General features: G+C 38.0%; 1 protein-coding gene across 5 annotated transcripts in view; it reads left to right on the top strand.

The window, feature by feature from the left end:
- Window positions 1–15291, top strand: part of NEK10 (NIMA related kinase 10) — a 172434-nt gene that overhangs the window by 137699 nt on the left and 19444 nt on the right. For 2 of the 5 annotated variants that reach the window (XM_030550992.1, XM_030550989.1), the window contains 4 exons: window positions 3058–3106; window positions 4746–4783; window positions 4899–5039; window positions 11514–11614. In XM_030550992.1, the coding sequence (XP_030406852.1) occupies window positions 3058–3106; window positions 4746–4783; window positions 4899–5039; window positions 11514–11614 (329 nt within the window). Of the gene's footprint in view, window positions 1–3057; window positions 3107–4745; window positions 4784–4898; window positions 5040–11498; window positions 11615–15291 lie in introns of all 5 variants that reach the window. The other 3 variants (XM_030550991.1, XM_030550990.1, XR_003998829.1) reach the window with 3 other exon arrangements.

The raw sequence follows: 15291 nt of genomic DNA, 5'->3' as shown, positions 1-15291 counted from the left end.
ATCAGAATGTGTTGTCCCTTTTCTTACCAGAGTGATGGATAATTAAAATGCCTTTTTACTCCCCTTATGTTTCACCAAATCCATTGTCTTTGCCTCAAGAGCCAGATAGATTGCCTAGGGTACAGACTCTGTCCTCCAGTGTGCTTAGTACACTGTTTCCTCCATGACTTATAGCTTGATTGTTTACCTTATATGTTAATATACTTTCAATATGTCAATCCACATTCCTTTATCTGTGTGTCAGGCTCGATTTATGCACTGCCTCCCAAACACATTTTAACCATATATATCTGGCACATATACATAACTCTTTATACACAGTCCATATACACATCATGGTGTTCCTGACCAGCATGTCACTAGTTTACATATGATGCCTTACAAGAAGAACGTTTATAGTACAAAACTAAGTATTCAGTTGATTCAGTATAGGCCAAGACTATAACAGAGTTCAAAAAAGAACTAGATAAATTCATGGAGGATAAGTCCATCAGTGGCTATTAGCCGCAATGGGTAGGGATGGTGTCCCTAACCTCCGTTTGCCAGAGGCTGGGAGTGGGCACATTCAGCATCCACAGAGTCAGTGCCTATGCAGGATGCAGTTTCTGAATGTGCAGCTATTGCCCAGGATCAACTAAAATAACTTTTAAAAAGCTTATAAAAACTATTATGTATAATTAGGCTAATTTGACCTTACAAATGAGAAGATCTTAGAAAAATCATTAAAAAAACAAATACTATTATTATTTTCCCCTCCCTCAGGCAGACCAATAATTCTTACATGAGAGCTGATTTAATTTTTCTTTCATTCCAATTAGTTTCAGGAGGCATTTTTCTAAAGAGACTACCAGACAGAAAAGCAAAGCAAAACATTCTCTCTTCCTATTTTTTATAGTCTTCTCTCCTTGTCACAATATCTTCACTTGATGTTACATGTTGTAAGCAGAGGCAAGAAGATGGTCAGACTACTGCAAGAGGAAAAATTTTTTAAACTATGCACTAGAATTTTTTGTATGACTTTTACTGATGTTCATGTGAGTCCTGAAGCTAAACCCTTAAATATTCTTTTGAATAAGTCTCCAATTAAAGATGGCAATCAGCAGCTTTCCTGAGGCCCCATTGATTTTCTTAAAAGACCTCACAGAATTAATAGCAATTTTCATAGTATAGGGACTGGTAAACATCAAAGTTGCGTCATTTACCTATTCTTTGAGCCAAATACCATGCAGTAGGTGTACCTGTTCTGCTGTGTACAATAGTAACAGGGAAACAAAAGAGAGGCCTGACTTTTTGATTGTCAGCTCTGGCCTAAATAAAAGATGAATGGGTTCTTTTATAATTTGTCTTAAACTGAGTTCCACATGGTAGATGACAACTTCCTTTACAATCTTTTCATTATTGCCAGGGAACCTCGAAAAGGGAAGAAAACTGTAGAGACTATAATGCAGTAGATTTTAAGGGTATGTCTTCACTACCAACATTAAAGCACTGCCGCAGCAGTGCTTTAACGTGGTTGTGTGGTCGCGGCAGAGCGACCCTTTCTTTCCTTTTCAAGATTCGCTGGCAATAATGAAAAGATTGTGAAGGAGATTGTCATCTATCACGTGGAGCTCTGTTTAAGACAAATTTAAAAAAAACAACACACAGGTGCACTGTCTACACTGGCACTTTAGAGCACTGAAACTTGCTGTGCTCAGGGGGGTGTTTTTTCACACCTCTAAGTGAGAAAGTTTCAGTTCTGTAAAGTGCCAGTGCTTGACATGTGCTTGAGCCTCATGGAAAAGGATTCAAGTCACTTGGAAGTTTATTCAGTTTTGCAGGCTGGGCCTTTTCTGAAATCTCCTACTTTTGCTGTAGTACTGATGCAGCTCCACCAGTACTAGCCATGGTGGGAAAACTAGTATAAGATCTGGCACAACATTTTTTAGTACAGTGTTGTCTGATTCTGAGTGATTAAACACTGCTGTTCCCAGTCAACGATAATACTTCCGTTGTTATTACCAATAGTGGAAAGATAGGTACCTCAGACAAGGGTAGAATATACTTTGAATATGCAAAGGAAAAATGGTGAAGACCTGCCTAGTTTCTCTTATTAAGATAACCTTTGATAGGATGAAATATTTCTTTGTTCTGAATGTACAGATACATTCTGCCTTCCCACACAACATGGGGGCAAAAGGCAGTGGTCTAAAGTTAGAATTAAAATGGTTTGCGAAGCAATAGATAAGTTATCATCAATGGAACAGTTGTACAGAAATCTTTTCTGTCATGGCTTGTAAGTGAATAAATAGTAAAGATTGTGGAGGATTTCCTCCCCCCGCTCTTGATGCATTGGGGAACTATGTGAATGGATGTCCTAGCATTGATTAGGAGACGGCTCAGTCCAGTGATTTAGAGAACAGAACACACGCACTGGGTTCTGTTCTAGCTCTCTTACCGATTCACTGCATAATTGTAAGCAAGTCAGTTAACCTCACTGCACGTTAGCTTTTGTGTGTGTAAATCAGTGGGACTATTTGAGAAGTCAGGTACTGCTCATGTACACAAGAATGACAGAATTTGGCCCAAAGTAAAAAAGCTAAAAATTAGTGACAATTTTAAGTTTTGTATTTATTTTCTGCTGTTGTGTACTAAGACATTTCTAGCATTACATAGGGCATTAAATATGTTTATGATATTTTATATTATGCCATGAAAACTGAAAATTTTCTCTCTGAAAAATAGTACTCTTTCTGCCGGGAAAAAGATACATCTTAAGGTCCCAGCCTTGCAAAGACTTTCATGCGTGCTTAGCTTTTAAGCAAGTGAATGATCCAACATATACAGCAGTCTTTGTGGTAGTGAGATCATGGTTCTGATGCAGGCAGATCCTTGGTGCATCACAAGGGGACTCAGTTCTTAAATGTGTTATTTGAATTTTGAAGTTTAGATTTAGTCCTAAAGGAATGGTGGGGGGTTAAGATTTTGGCACAGTATATCTGCTGGGAAATTGACTATATTTTATTTCTATAAGATTAGTTCAATACAGAGAATATAACTTTTGTGCATTTGTTTCAGGTATAATTAAACGAAGTTTCAGTGCTTCTGAAAGACCACCTCAGACAAGGTATGTACAATTTTAGCTGTCAAAAATCAGATTTGGTCATCATTATTTTGAATTCCACTTTGGATATTCCACAAAGAATTTTTTCCAGTTGTCCTTGATAAAACTTTTGTGGAGTGTTTGCAAACATGTTAATTACCTGAAGCTAACTGACAATCAATTAACTTGAGGTAAAAAAACTCTACTGTCAACATACTGTTATAGATTGTCTATGCATAGAAGTTGCACCGGTTTAACAAAAGGTATGACATTAAATTTATTTAGTTAAACCAGTGCAGTTTTATGACTGGACACCTTTATGTCAGTTCCAACTAGAGCTGGTAGAAAAATGCAATTTTTTATTTCTTCAACATATTTTGAACAAACCATATTTTTGGTGGGAAAAAATATGCATGTGTATATTTAACTGTGCACACAAGCGTCTTGTCCTTTGAAGTACTCTAAACCAGCTAGTGCTTCTTTATAAAATTAGATGAATGTTTTGGGAAATCCATGATCTGGTAAAATAGATTCTCCTGTTGCTGTCAACATGTAAATACCTTCTTGGTCAATGGAGGAATGAGCACCAGGACGGGTACCAAGAGGCCTTGAATACTATTCCCACGTCTTTGTTAACTGACCTTAATAGTATGTAGACCTTCACAATCCTTTTTAGTGAGGCATCACACCACTTGTCTGAGATAGGCCAAGATGGTTACCACCCTTTTAAAATGCAATAACTAAGGTTATGCAAAGGTTATGCAATTTGCTCAAGATCACATACAAAGTCTTGTTAGAACCTGGGGTAGACTCTTCTCAACTAATACCTTTTATCCACTAGACAAGAATGCCATCAATGCAAATTTTCTGTTCCTTTTAGTCACATAGATAAAGTGGAGCTAATAATACTTACCCACCTATATAAAGTGTGTTGAGCTATACCGAGGAAAAAGTTTTAGATAGTTTAGCGGATTAGTCAAGGTTTTATGCACTGAAGATCTGGATCTTACACTCTTATGCTGCACATTAAAGGCTCAAAAACCAAAAGGCTAATAAACAGAACCTTAAATGTATTATTGTATAAAAAACTCATGCTTTTTAAAACAGTATCATTTTTTTTGGAACCTGACTCATGATTTTGGACACCTGTGATTGTCAGTCCTGTCTACTGCTTGTCAGAAACTTTATAAATTAAGGATCATTGTTTTTGCACACTGCTGAAGCAAATTGACTTCTGTTTGTGTTTTTTGGGTCTTTTTTTTGTTTTGTTTTGGACCAGATCAGAGAGAGGCTCTGCACAGTGGTACATGCACCTTACAGAGGCAGGCACAATATGTTGTTTCTTTTAACATTGTTTAATCTTGTCCCCCTCACAATCCTAATTTTCTTTACCTGTGACTATGGCCAGGATCACTTGCAGAGAGATATTTTCATATGTATGTGGAGCAGTGTTCAAAATTATTTTAAAATGTTGATTCCGAATTATGTAGCTGAAACTGCTGGACTTTGCCAAATATTGGGGAGAAAGGGATGGGACGTAGAAGATCAGGAGGAGGCAAGTAAAGGGAGCAAGGGATATTTTATGATTTTGTATTTTATTTTATTTGAAACAAATTTATATGATTTGAAACAAGACAATATCAAACCTACTTCTGTTTTATAGAGATTATATTGGAGGCCTAGGATCAAGACCAAGACCAGGTAATTACATGTTTATGACAACCAGACCTGCACTGAAATTAGTCTTACCATTTCCAAATTCTTTTAAAGTTTGTTTTAGTTGTATATACAGTATCTCCCTCTTTTATTTCTTTAGCTTTGCTGCCTCTTGATCTGCTTCTGAGAGTACCTACGCTCATGTTCAGGGCCAACGTTAAGAAAATAGAGGCATCGTTAGTGACAGGGTGGCAGTCTTATAGCCTTCCAGCTGTGGTTCTTCGCAACCTAAAAGATCATGGTAGTACTCAATAGTAACATTTTGAAGTGAAACAAATGATAGGAGAGAACAAAATTATATATGAGAAAGGAACACAGTATGTGAGTGATCCTTAAGGAAACATTTTAAAAATATGAATTCCAAGAAAATTCTTCAGGGCTCTGTTTTAGCATGCCTTACCCAGCGCAAATTTCCATTTAATGCAATTGGAATTTCTCCTGAGTAGGTAGTGCTGTATAGAGTCTTTGTAAGTTACAGTATATTTGCACATATATCATCATTGGTGAAGCAGTGTTGGAGTTTCAGATGCTTTTTATTCTCACTAATATGATTTAAATACTCTGTGCTGTTACTTCATAGTGAACACTGTCACCTGGATTCAGTTGTATTTGAAAGAAAAAGATTTTGAGCAATTGGAATGTCGCTCTTCATAGAGTCTCTTCCATGTACATATAGTAACTGTTGTTTCACAGCTTTTTTGTTATTAAGTCTGTTTGGGAAATTTTAATTACACAATACAAAACACAAACTATTGCCCAATTATAACAGTGACTATTGTTTCCCCAAAAGTGTTGTAATTAGAGATATACAAACTCTGTGAATGCACCCTGGGGTATCCAGCTAGAATATCTCAAAATCATAATGGTCTGTGAGACAACACAACTGCCCTTAGGGTAAATTAAAGAGAATGTTGATATCTCCCATTAGAAGGTTTTAGGGCCTAGGTCTAAAGTAGACGCTAAAACATGTCTTAGAAATACCTCCATTGCAGAGATGCATGTCTGCTTCCTGGATTTCAGTACATGCGTTTATGCTCTTGAGTTGGTTTCCAGATCAGATGCCCAATCTGGGAGAGCAGTTGTACAATCTTGTTTAGTAAGTTTTCCTCCGAATTTTGCTACTACTATAGAGGTGGGCACACTATGGCCTGCGGGCCAGATCTGGCCCATCAGGGCTTTGGATCTGGCCCATGGGATTGCCACTCCCAGGGTGCTGCGGGCCCCGTGCCGCTGCTGCAAGTGGCTGGCACCATGTCCCTGCAGCCCCTGGGGGAGGAGGGACAGAGGGCTCTGCATGCTGTCCTCGCCTTTAGGCACCGCCCTCCCAAGCTTCCATTGGCCAGGAACGGGGAACTGTGGCAAATGGGAGCTTCGGGACAGGTACCCACAGGTGAGGGCAGTGTGCAGAGCCCTCTGCCCCCTCTCCCCCAGGGGCTACAGGGACGTGGTGCCGGCTGCTTTCGGGAGTGGCGCGGTGCAGGGCTGGGACAGGCAGGGAGCCTGTCTTAGCCCGCTGTGCACTGCTGCCACCCTGGAGCAGCTAGAGGTAAGCAGCGCTGGGCTGGAGCCTGCACCCTGAACCTCTCCTGTACCCTGCACCCCACCCTCCTGCCCTGAGCCCCCTCCCGCACTCCGTCCCGCACCCCAACCCCCTGCCTCAGCCCTACATTCATGGCCCTGCATGCAATTTCCCCACCCAGATGTGGCCCTTGGACCGAAAAGTTTGCCCACACCTGTACTTCTATCTAATCCCCTGAGAGTATGAATCGATACTGACAATCTGATGACTAAGCTCTTTATTTAAGATCCAGAAGTGATAATGTATATGACTTGTAAATGTGCAACATTAGAAAGTCATAAGTTGCAATTGATTTATCTTGTAGGAATTATAGAACTTTAAATCTGATGTATATTAGAACCCCTTTACACTATTCTGGCAGGCAGAATAGTGTAGAGGGGGCCTATGTGAAAATAAGAATCGTGCCAGTGTTAAATCAATTGTATCTTCTGACTTTCTGTGAATCAATTTTTATTTGCAGAAGACATAATATATAGTTGTATGCTTTAGTCTTTTAAAATGGTCTAAAGCTTGGTCAGCAATATTTTTTCTAATGATCCTTAAAGTTTGAATTCATATTTTTCCATGGAGCACAAATAAATCATTATTATGCCACCATGGTTCAAAAGGTAAATGCATAGTGCTCTTTAATGAAGCAAAGTTAACTTTTCATTGTGTAGTACATAAATCGGGGTTTAGTATATTCTGCTTAGTAAATAGCTCAGCAATACTAGTTCATTTAAGAAGGCTAGTAAATTTGTTTCCTATCGAGCTGCCTGTGGCTAATCTATGTCTGATATATCATTGAGGAAGGGAGGGAACAAATCACATAGGAGTTTGAAATTATTTGCTGGCTAGCAAATGTACGTTTTTGCTTCAAAACAAGTAAACAGCCTTTTAACTGTTATTCTTAAGGGAAAAATACTAAGAACATTTAGTTACTTACATATGGGCACCAACAGAAAGAAAACGTATCACTGTACCAGGCAATTTTGGCTACTACATCAAATTCCTGTGACATAGATATATAATATATTACAGCCTATAGACTATCACAAGAATAATGTTGGAGGTGTCTATGCTTTAATGACTATTTTTGAGCAGAAGGCAAAACACTGTTTACCCTTTGGCTATCATGTCTGTTTTAGGCTATCTCGAGGCCTTTTTGCATCACTATTATTAATTTTTCTAATTTGGTTAAGATATTCTTACTCTATCATCTCACCTGCCTCTGTCAAATTCCAGTTCTTCCTCAGTCTTATCTCAGGGTGCATGCCACTTCCTGATTTCCAAGAGTGGGATTCTTTCTCTCCATTGGTCTTTTCCACGATTCCAAACTCTCCTCCTCCCAGCTTGTCTTCAGGTTCTTACCAAGCAGTGTCTTGAAATGCCCTCTTGTCATCTTTGGGTACATGTATAGAGGGGCAAAACTGACCATACATACCTATCCATAAGTGATCTAGTGAGTATTCATGACACAGCTCAGAAATCCAAGACTGTAGCTTTGGGAGGAGATACATTCATAAACTCCAATTTCATGTATGTAACCTATTTATGCTGAAAGCCATATACTTCAGTATAATTTACACACATCCTCTTATTGGATGCTTTCACAAAACTGTAAATCAAAAAAATTACAATACAGTTGTAATACAAATAAATGTACAGTAGAACCTCAGAGTTACAAACTGACTGGTTAACCACACACCTCATTTGGAACTGGAAGTACGCAATCAAGCAGCGGCAGAGACAAAAATAAATAAATAAAAATGTAAATACACTACAGTATTGTGTTAAATGTAAACTACTAAAAAAAAAAGTGGAAGTTTGAAAAAAGATTTGACAAGGTAAGGAAACTGTTTCTGTGGTTGTTGCATTTAAATTAAGATGGTTAAAGCATCATTTTTCTTCTGCATAATAAAGTGTCAAAGCTGTATTAAGTAAATGTTCAGTTGTAAACATTTGAAAGAACAACCATAACATTTTGTTCAATTACAAACATTTCCAAGTTACGAACACCCACCATTCCCAAGGCATTCGTAACTCTGAGGTTCTATTGTATTTTGCCCAGGCAAAAATATAGCACCTATTAATGCATAACTTCCTCTAGTTGTATTTCATGAATGAATCAATACTGCAGATTGAGTAGAATAACAGATAGCGATGATCTAGCTTAAGGAAAGCATGCAAATCGAGTTAATATGTTCATGCAATAAAATTGGAAAATTCAGCTTCTCTTTCTCTTTGTTGTAAATAATTCAGTTATTAACAATTGGTTTTAAATTTTTCTTGCAATAACTAATTTAATACATTATTCATAATAAGTAAAAGACTTTAAAGAGGTGGTGTTGTGTTCTTAATTCTAAAACTATGAATGATTGCTTTTGATAAAGAAAATTACTTTGAATTTTTTTTTGTCCCAATTCCTCCAATTTTTATGTCAGACACAGTTCTGGATTATCAAACAGAGATTCAACAAGTGCATCAGTAAAAATCCACCTTTGCAAACACAGTGAAGCAGTTACTGGTGCATGCACCAGATGTGTGTAGTTTTTTGTATGCATACCTATTGCCTCCTGTATTTGAAAATTTGACCCATAATATGTGCTTAAGTTATAACTCTGACTAAAGAAGAATTAAAATTCAAAACACTAATTAAAAAAAAAAGATTGTTGGCTTCTGTTCCCAGTGAGGGTGAGAAACTGGAGACAATGCATAGGGGCATGATTTTCTGAAATTTTAAGAAAGAAATACTTTACAAACCACATAAAACAATAACTTCTAAATTTGTAAGGTCTGTACTCAGTATCCTGAAACAAGCTTACTTCTGTGACCAACGGAAAGGGGTGTGTGTGTGTGTGTGTGTGTGTGTGTGTGTGTGTGTGTGTGTGTGTGTGTGTGTGTTTAAAAAACCCAATGACTTTCATGAGTACGTCTCACACGTATATGTGGGGATTAAATCTGTATTTGCATTTGGTGTTTTCTATAACCCATACTCAACTTTTTATCAATATTCAATTCATCTGGCATCTGAAAGTTTGAGATCTTAAAGCCAATTATCCCTGCATATTAATAGGTGAGGGTAGCTCTGTTTGTATGAATCTCCACTCATGTATATGTAGCATAATGGACTATGAAACAGAGTAAATTCATGCTATAGAAAATGTTAATTTTATAGATAAAATGTCCCATGGCAACGTGCTCAAGATGTTGCACAGTTAAAATACATAACAAAACTACAATTAACAGACAATACAAAAAACAAATAAAACACTAAAAAGACATAATGATGTCATTAAGCAGGAGTCATACACAGGAGCTGACAGGGATTTCAGGTGGAAACACCTGCTATGTCTTCAATGGTTTTTTAAAAAGTGGGGCAGGCATTGTCTGAGGTGGATGTCAAGGGAAGTAAGTTTCATCTCCCCAGGGCCACCACACAAAGAACTCAGTTGCCTGCTGGTGCAAGTCATTATTATCAGTGCCATGTGTACTCCATGGCACTCAGAGAACCAATTTTATGGCAACAATTGGAATTTCACACATCAATCTTTGCAAACCAAGAAATATTGATCCCTTGGCACCATACAAACACACACAAATCTGGCTCATAGTTTAAAATACTCAGAAGTAAAATTCAACAATAATTTTTATCCTGATTATTTTTGAGATTCTTTTTTTTCTTTTTTTGCTGTGCTTTCCAGGCCTTGATTCCTGTGACGTTGTCTAGCCTGTTTCAAAACCTCCTTTTTTACAAGAGTTCCAAGGAAGGGAGTCCTTTTAGCTGGCTTCAGGGGTTCCCCTCTCTGGTTTCTGGCACACAGCTGCTGCCCTGTGTGTGTATATATTTTATATGCATAACTATAATCTGTGGACATAGACATAAATAGTATTTGTATACATACAGAATATGTAGAGCAACTAAACTAACACCATATAATACATAATTCTTCTTATTTGCTGAGATACACTTGCCATGGGTACTATAGATTTGAAATCTCAATTAGGTATATCTCATATAACTGGAAGTGACCCTGAAAGGTCAAGTCCAGCCCCCTGCCTTTGCTAGCAGGACCAAGTACTGATTTTGCCCAAGATCCCTAAGTGGCCCCTTCAAGGATTGAACTCTCAACCCTGGCTTTAGCAGTCCAATGCTCAAACCACTGAGCTATTCCTCCCTTCCCTTGCCCCCAACATTGCATTAACACTTCTCTGGGCAGAGGATAGGAGAGTGAAATGATGGGCATCATTTACAGCATTGCATTTTGATTAGCATCTATGGCCTTTTACATTATGCATGATATCTGCCAATTATATAGTAATATACTTACTATGATTATGATATCTAGAGGGCCTTTAACAAGTTCTTATGTAGCCTGTCCTGAATTATTTTTTGTCTGTCAGCCAAAATGGTATCTGGCAGGAACGGGGAATTCTGACATAACTACCATTTTCAATGAGTTAGGCAATGAACAGAAAATATGAGGAAATCCATTGTCTCACATGTTCATTGAGGTGTTCTCAAAAGCTGATGTGGCTAGATATTGGAAAGAAAAGTTCACTGTTACAAGAAACATATGGTACAGTAAGTGGGAATAAAACTATTTTGTGAAAAGAATACTTCCATACTATCTACATAAGACATATTATAATTTCTAAGGTAAAAGAGATGCTTGTTAATAGTAATAAAATATTTGAAAGCAAAGGAGCATGTGTTAATCTGTGTGCAAAATAACTGATAGTTTGCCACAATTAAAATTAGAGGACTGTGTTTATTATACTGTTACGTAACCCTACACATAAAATTGAAAAGGCTTTTGAGAAGCAAAATATATTTATGCCTCTTCACTGCCAAATAATCTATTTTAGTTTGAATGAAGCAGAGGAAGTGATTTTACCTTTTGAATTTATGATTAATAAGGCTATCTAACTTGTAAGGTTTTTAGTTTAACCCTTTTATCCTTTTGTAATGTTAGAACTGATCTCAGACTTGGACATTATTGGGAAAAAGTCAGAGAGTAAAAGGCAAAGGACTATTTTGGTCTAGATTCCATATAGAAACAACAATTTTAAAGAATAATCTATACACACTAGTGATATGTCCTGGAAAAGCAACAAAATGGGCTCTCCTCCTGATTATAGCATTATCATCTGCAGCATCTGCAGGGATTGCTGTGTCACAAAGGAAGGTGCGCCAGATCAGTGACCCTATTCAGCAGATTCTAATTCAGCTGCACAAAATAATCTACATCACTCAGGTATGCATTTCTGCTGCTTCAGAACACTCCATCCTCTTTGTTTGCTTGTTGATGCCAAAATGATTGTACTACAGTGTTGCTATTTTAGTTGCTCTTCTTTAAAAACAACAGAACCTGACATTTTTACAGATGGCATGATCTAAAAAGAAAAAATTTAAATAAAAACTAACCTTGAATATTAGTATGTGGAGGATGGTAATAATTGAGTCATATTAAGAAATGCCACTGGCTCACCTCATTAAAATGGATTTGATACAGAAACTTATTTTAATAACATTCTGTCATGCCAGTAATATGAGTATTGTATTTCAAATGACTTAATATAAAACACCGACACAGAGATTTCATGAAATGCTTTTATTCTTATAGTCATTTTAAAGAGTTTCCTATTATTTCTAACACAAGTATCAGAGGGTAGCCGTGTTAGTCTGGATCTGTAAAAGCAGCAAAGAATCCTGTGGCACCTTATAGTCTGTTAGTCTATAAGGTGCCACAGGATTCTTTGCTGCATTTCTAACACAGTACTTCAAATGCTGAATGCATTAGTTGGCTTAAATATTTTGAATTTAAATACAGTTTCTATTCTGACTTAATGCTAATTGAAGAAATTCAATGTTTAATATTTAAAGAGAGTAGAAGCTCTGATTTCAAACTGGTACTAAAGCAAAATTGTAACTACTATATATATCTCTTAGATTGTACTATCAAACTGTTAGTATAACAAATGATTTCATTCTCCAGCAGCATGGCTACAACTCAGTAGTAAAGGTCACAATTACTAATTTTAAATAAATGCCAACTTACCCTCCAAAATTCACAGTTTATACTTGGCAAGATATGCGTATCATTGCTGGAGCTTTCAGATTGCTGCCCAAAGTTGATTCAATTTTCTTTTAAAATAGAACAGCCACACTGAATTTATGTGTATCTCACATAATAGGACTCATTAACCTATTTTACATCCTTGAAATTATTATACCTGTCAAAGGTGAAAAATGCTGGAAGTGAATCCCCTCGGCCAAAGAAAAGAAACTTCTCCTTAATTTAAAAAAAATGAACTGATTGAATTTCATAGAATTTAATGCCAGCTTGACAGTGTGGCAAGTCCTCTGTATGTTAAAGAAGAGATAAGGAGCTGTGCAATCTTCCCTACTCTGCCCTATCAATGTGCCTTAATTGTGTGTTGGAGGGCCCACCTGGAGAGATAAGCAAGTATTTCAGGCTCCATACCCATTAAATACCAGTCTCTCTTCTCAGAGGGCCCTCAGAGACATTAATTAAAATCATTTGTGGTTATCATAGTATGGACACCTGATAACTAAGAATGGGCAGCACTCACCAGGCTCACTTCAGACAGTCCACTGAACAGATAGTAAAAATGTTGATACAGTTGCCTCTTTTCGACCCACGTGGCTAGTCAGAGTTTGGGGCTCTGGGGATATTCTGGCTGGTGATAGTCAGGTATTTCTTTGATGCAGTTTTGTTTGTTTATAGAAAATGTATAAACAACCTGTGTCTGTGAGCACAGAAGGAACCAAAGAGTAGGAAGGAGCTTCTTTTGCTCACAGGACCAAGAACACTCTTTTCAATCTGCACCCTGGGCCCAAAAACCACTCCCCAGATTTCTGCCAGAATCAAGACACCATGCTTTCAAATGCTCTTGCTGGCTGGCTGGCTGTTTCTCAGGCTATGTCTGCACTAGAGAGTGTACAGTGGTGCAACTGTACCAGTACAGCTGTGCTGCTATAAGATCACTTGTGTAGCTGATCTATGTTGACGGGAGAGAGCTCTCCCGTCAACATAATTAATCCACCCCAAATGAGCAGCAGTACCTATGTCGGTGGGAGAAGCTCTCCCACCGACATAATACTGTGCACACTAGTGCTTATGCCTGTGTAATTTATGGTGCTCAGGGAGGTGGTATATTCACAGCCATGAGCGACATAAGTTTTGCTAACATAATGGTAGTATAAACATAGCCTCAAGCTTTGTCTACACTGCGCCGCTGTAAGGTCTCCTGTGTAGCCACTCTATGCCGGTAGGAGAGAGTTCTCCTGCCAGTATAACTGACCCACCCCCAACCAGCAGTGGTAGCTATGTTGGCGTGAGAGTGTCTTTCCCCAACATAGCGCTGTCCACAGTAGCGCTTTTGTCGGTGAAACTTCAGTTGGTTAGGGGTGTTTTTTCATACCCCTGACCAACAAAAGTTTTACCGACAAAAGTCTGGTGTGGACAAAGCCTCAGTCTTCCCCCGTTTTTATTTGTTCTGCCTCCCCCTGACACACCCACCCACTCTGGTCACAATGCCCCAGGAAACCCTCCCAGCCACGTTGTGCTAGTTTCTGGCCAGACAGGTCTTGTTTTTGGTGTGCCCCCCTAAGTGTTTGTTATAGCTATCTTTAGTGAAGGGTACATTCCTACCCAGTCTCAAAATGCTTTGTAATCCAAGCAGTCCCCAGGATCTCTCTGCAGTAACAATGCTTTCAATTTGGGCTAGATTTGAAATGGTGACCTATAAATGAAAGGCTCCATGCCTCGTAACCAGATCCCTTGAGAGTTCCAATCCTCCTCATTATTTGTTTATTTTTTACAGATCTGAGGAAGAACAGACTTTAAATATGTAGCTGGCTATTAAAATGCTCAATTGCAGATCTCAGCTAACAACTAGAAGCTGAAGTTTACAAGGGAGATTTCTTATTGCTGGTTCTTGACTGCCAGCAGTCTTTCCTATCCAGTTTCCATGGAAACAGGTTTTGTTCTGGTCTCTGAAAAATAGTGCAAGAACAAGTTTTAAAAAAACATTATGTAAAACCTTGGCCTTATTTTCACTGATCTAACATCTGATTTCATGGAAACAGAATGTGGAATCAGACAGCAGCAACTGAGACAACTCTGGTTATTTTCAGTTGCAGCTGACTGTTCCCTAAACCCCTCTATCTCACAATGCCCCCAACATGTGCAGGTATTTGGTATTAATTCACACAGTATCACATGCTTACTTGTAGGATTAGAAACATCATCTGATTGGCTGAAAGTTCTTAAGGATTTACAACACAACATATGAAAGACATTGTCTAGGTGAAAAGAAAGCAGCATATGTCTGGATGTAACTAGTTCTGATGAAGCCCTTTATACTCAGAATAAGATCCTGATCTCAGTTTTGCCTGTGTAAATCAGGAATAACTCCATTAAAGTCAGTATAATTGTTCTGGATTTATACCAAGGTAATAACCATGGTTATTCCCAGAAACATACAAAAAAAAACCAAGTAGACTTTATAGCTAGATATGTGGGGATGGCCTGAATAATGGTCAAACCTTTCATGTATCAAAAAGTTTCCATTTAGTTGTAATTGGCATTTGCTCGTATGCATTTGTGAAGTGTAACATGGGTTAAATCACATCTATGACATATAACCCTGGTCCAGACACTTTGAACACAAGGATCCTGATTCATCACTGAGTTATACCCTGTGTAACTATTTGCACCAGTGCACTGTGATCGTGTCAAATGCTACCAAATCAGAATGGTAGTTTTACACCCTCTATGCACAGGGATAAATGATTATGCAAAGTACCAGGCAGTGGAGAATTAAGCCCAAAGTGTAATATGTGTTATAGGATGACTCTATCTTCCACATTGGAATGATGACAGATATAATAAAAAAGCTTCCGTGA

This window comes from Gopherus evgoodei, chromosome 2, assembly GCF_007399415.2.
Source record: "Gopherus evgoodei ecotype Sinaloan lineage chromosome 2, rGopEvg1_v1.p, whole genome shotgun sequence".
Classification (NCBI taxonomy): domain Eukaryota; kingdom Metazoa; phylum Chordata; order Testudines; family Testudinidae; genus Gopherus; species Gopherus evgoodei.
Note: the sequence above shows the minus strand (reverse complement) of the source record. Positions and strands in the feature narration are given on the sequence as shown.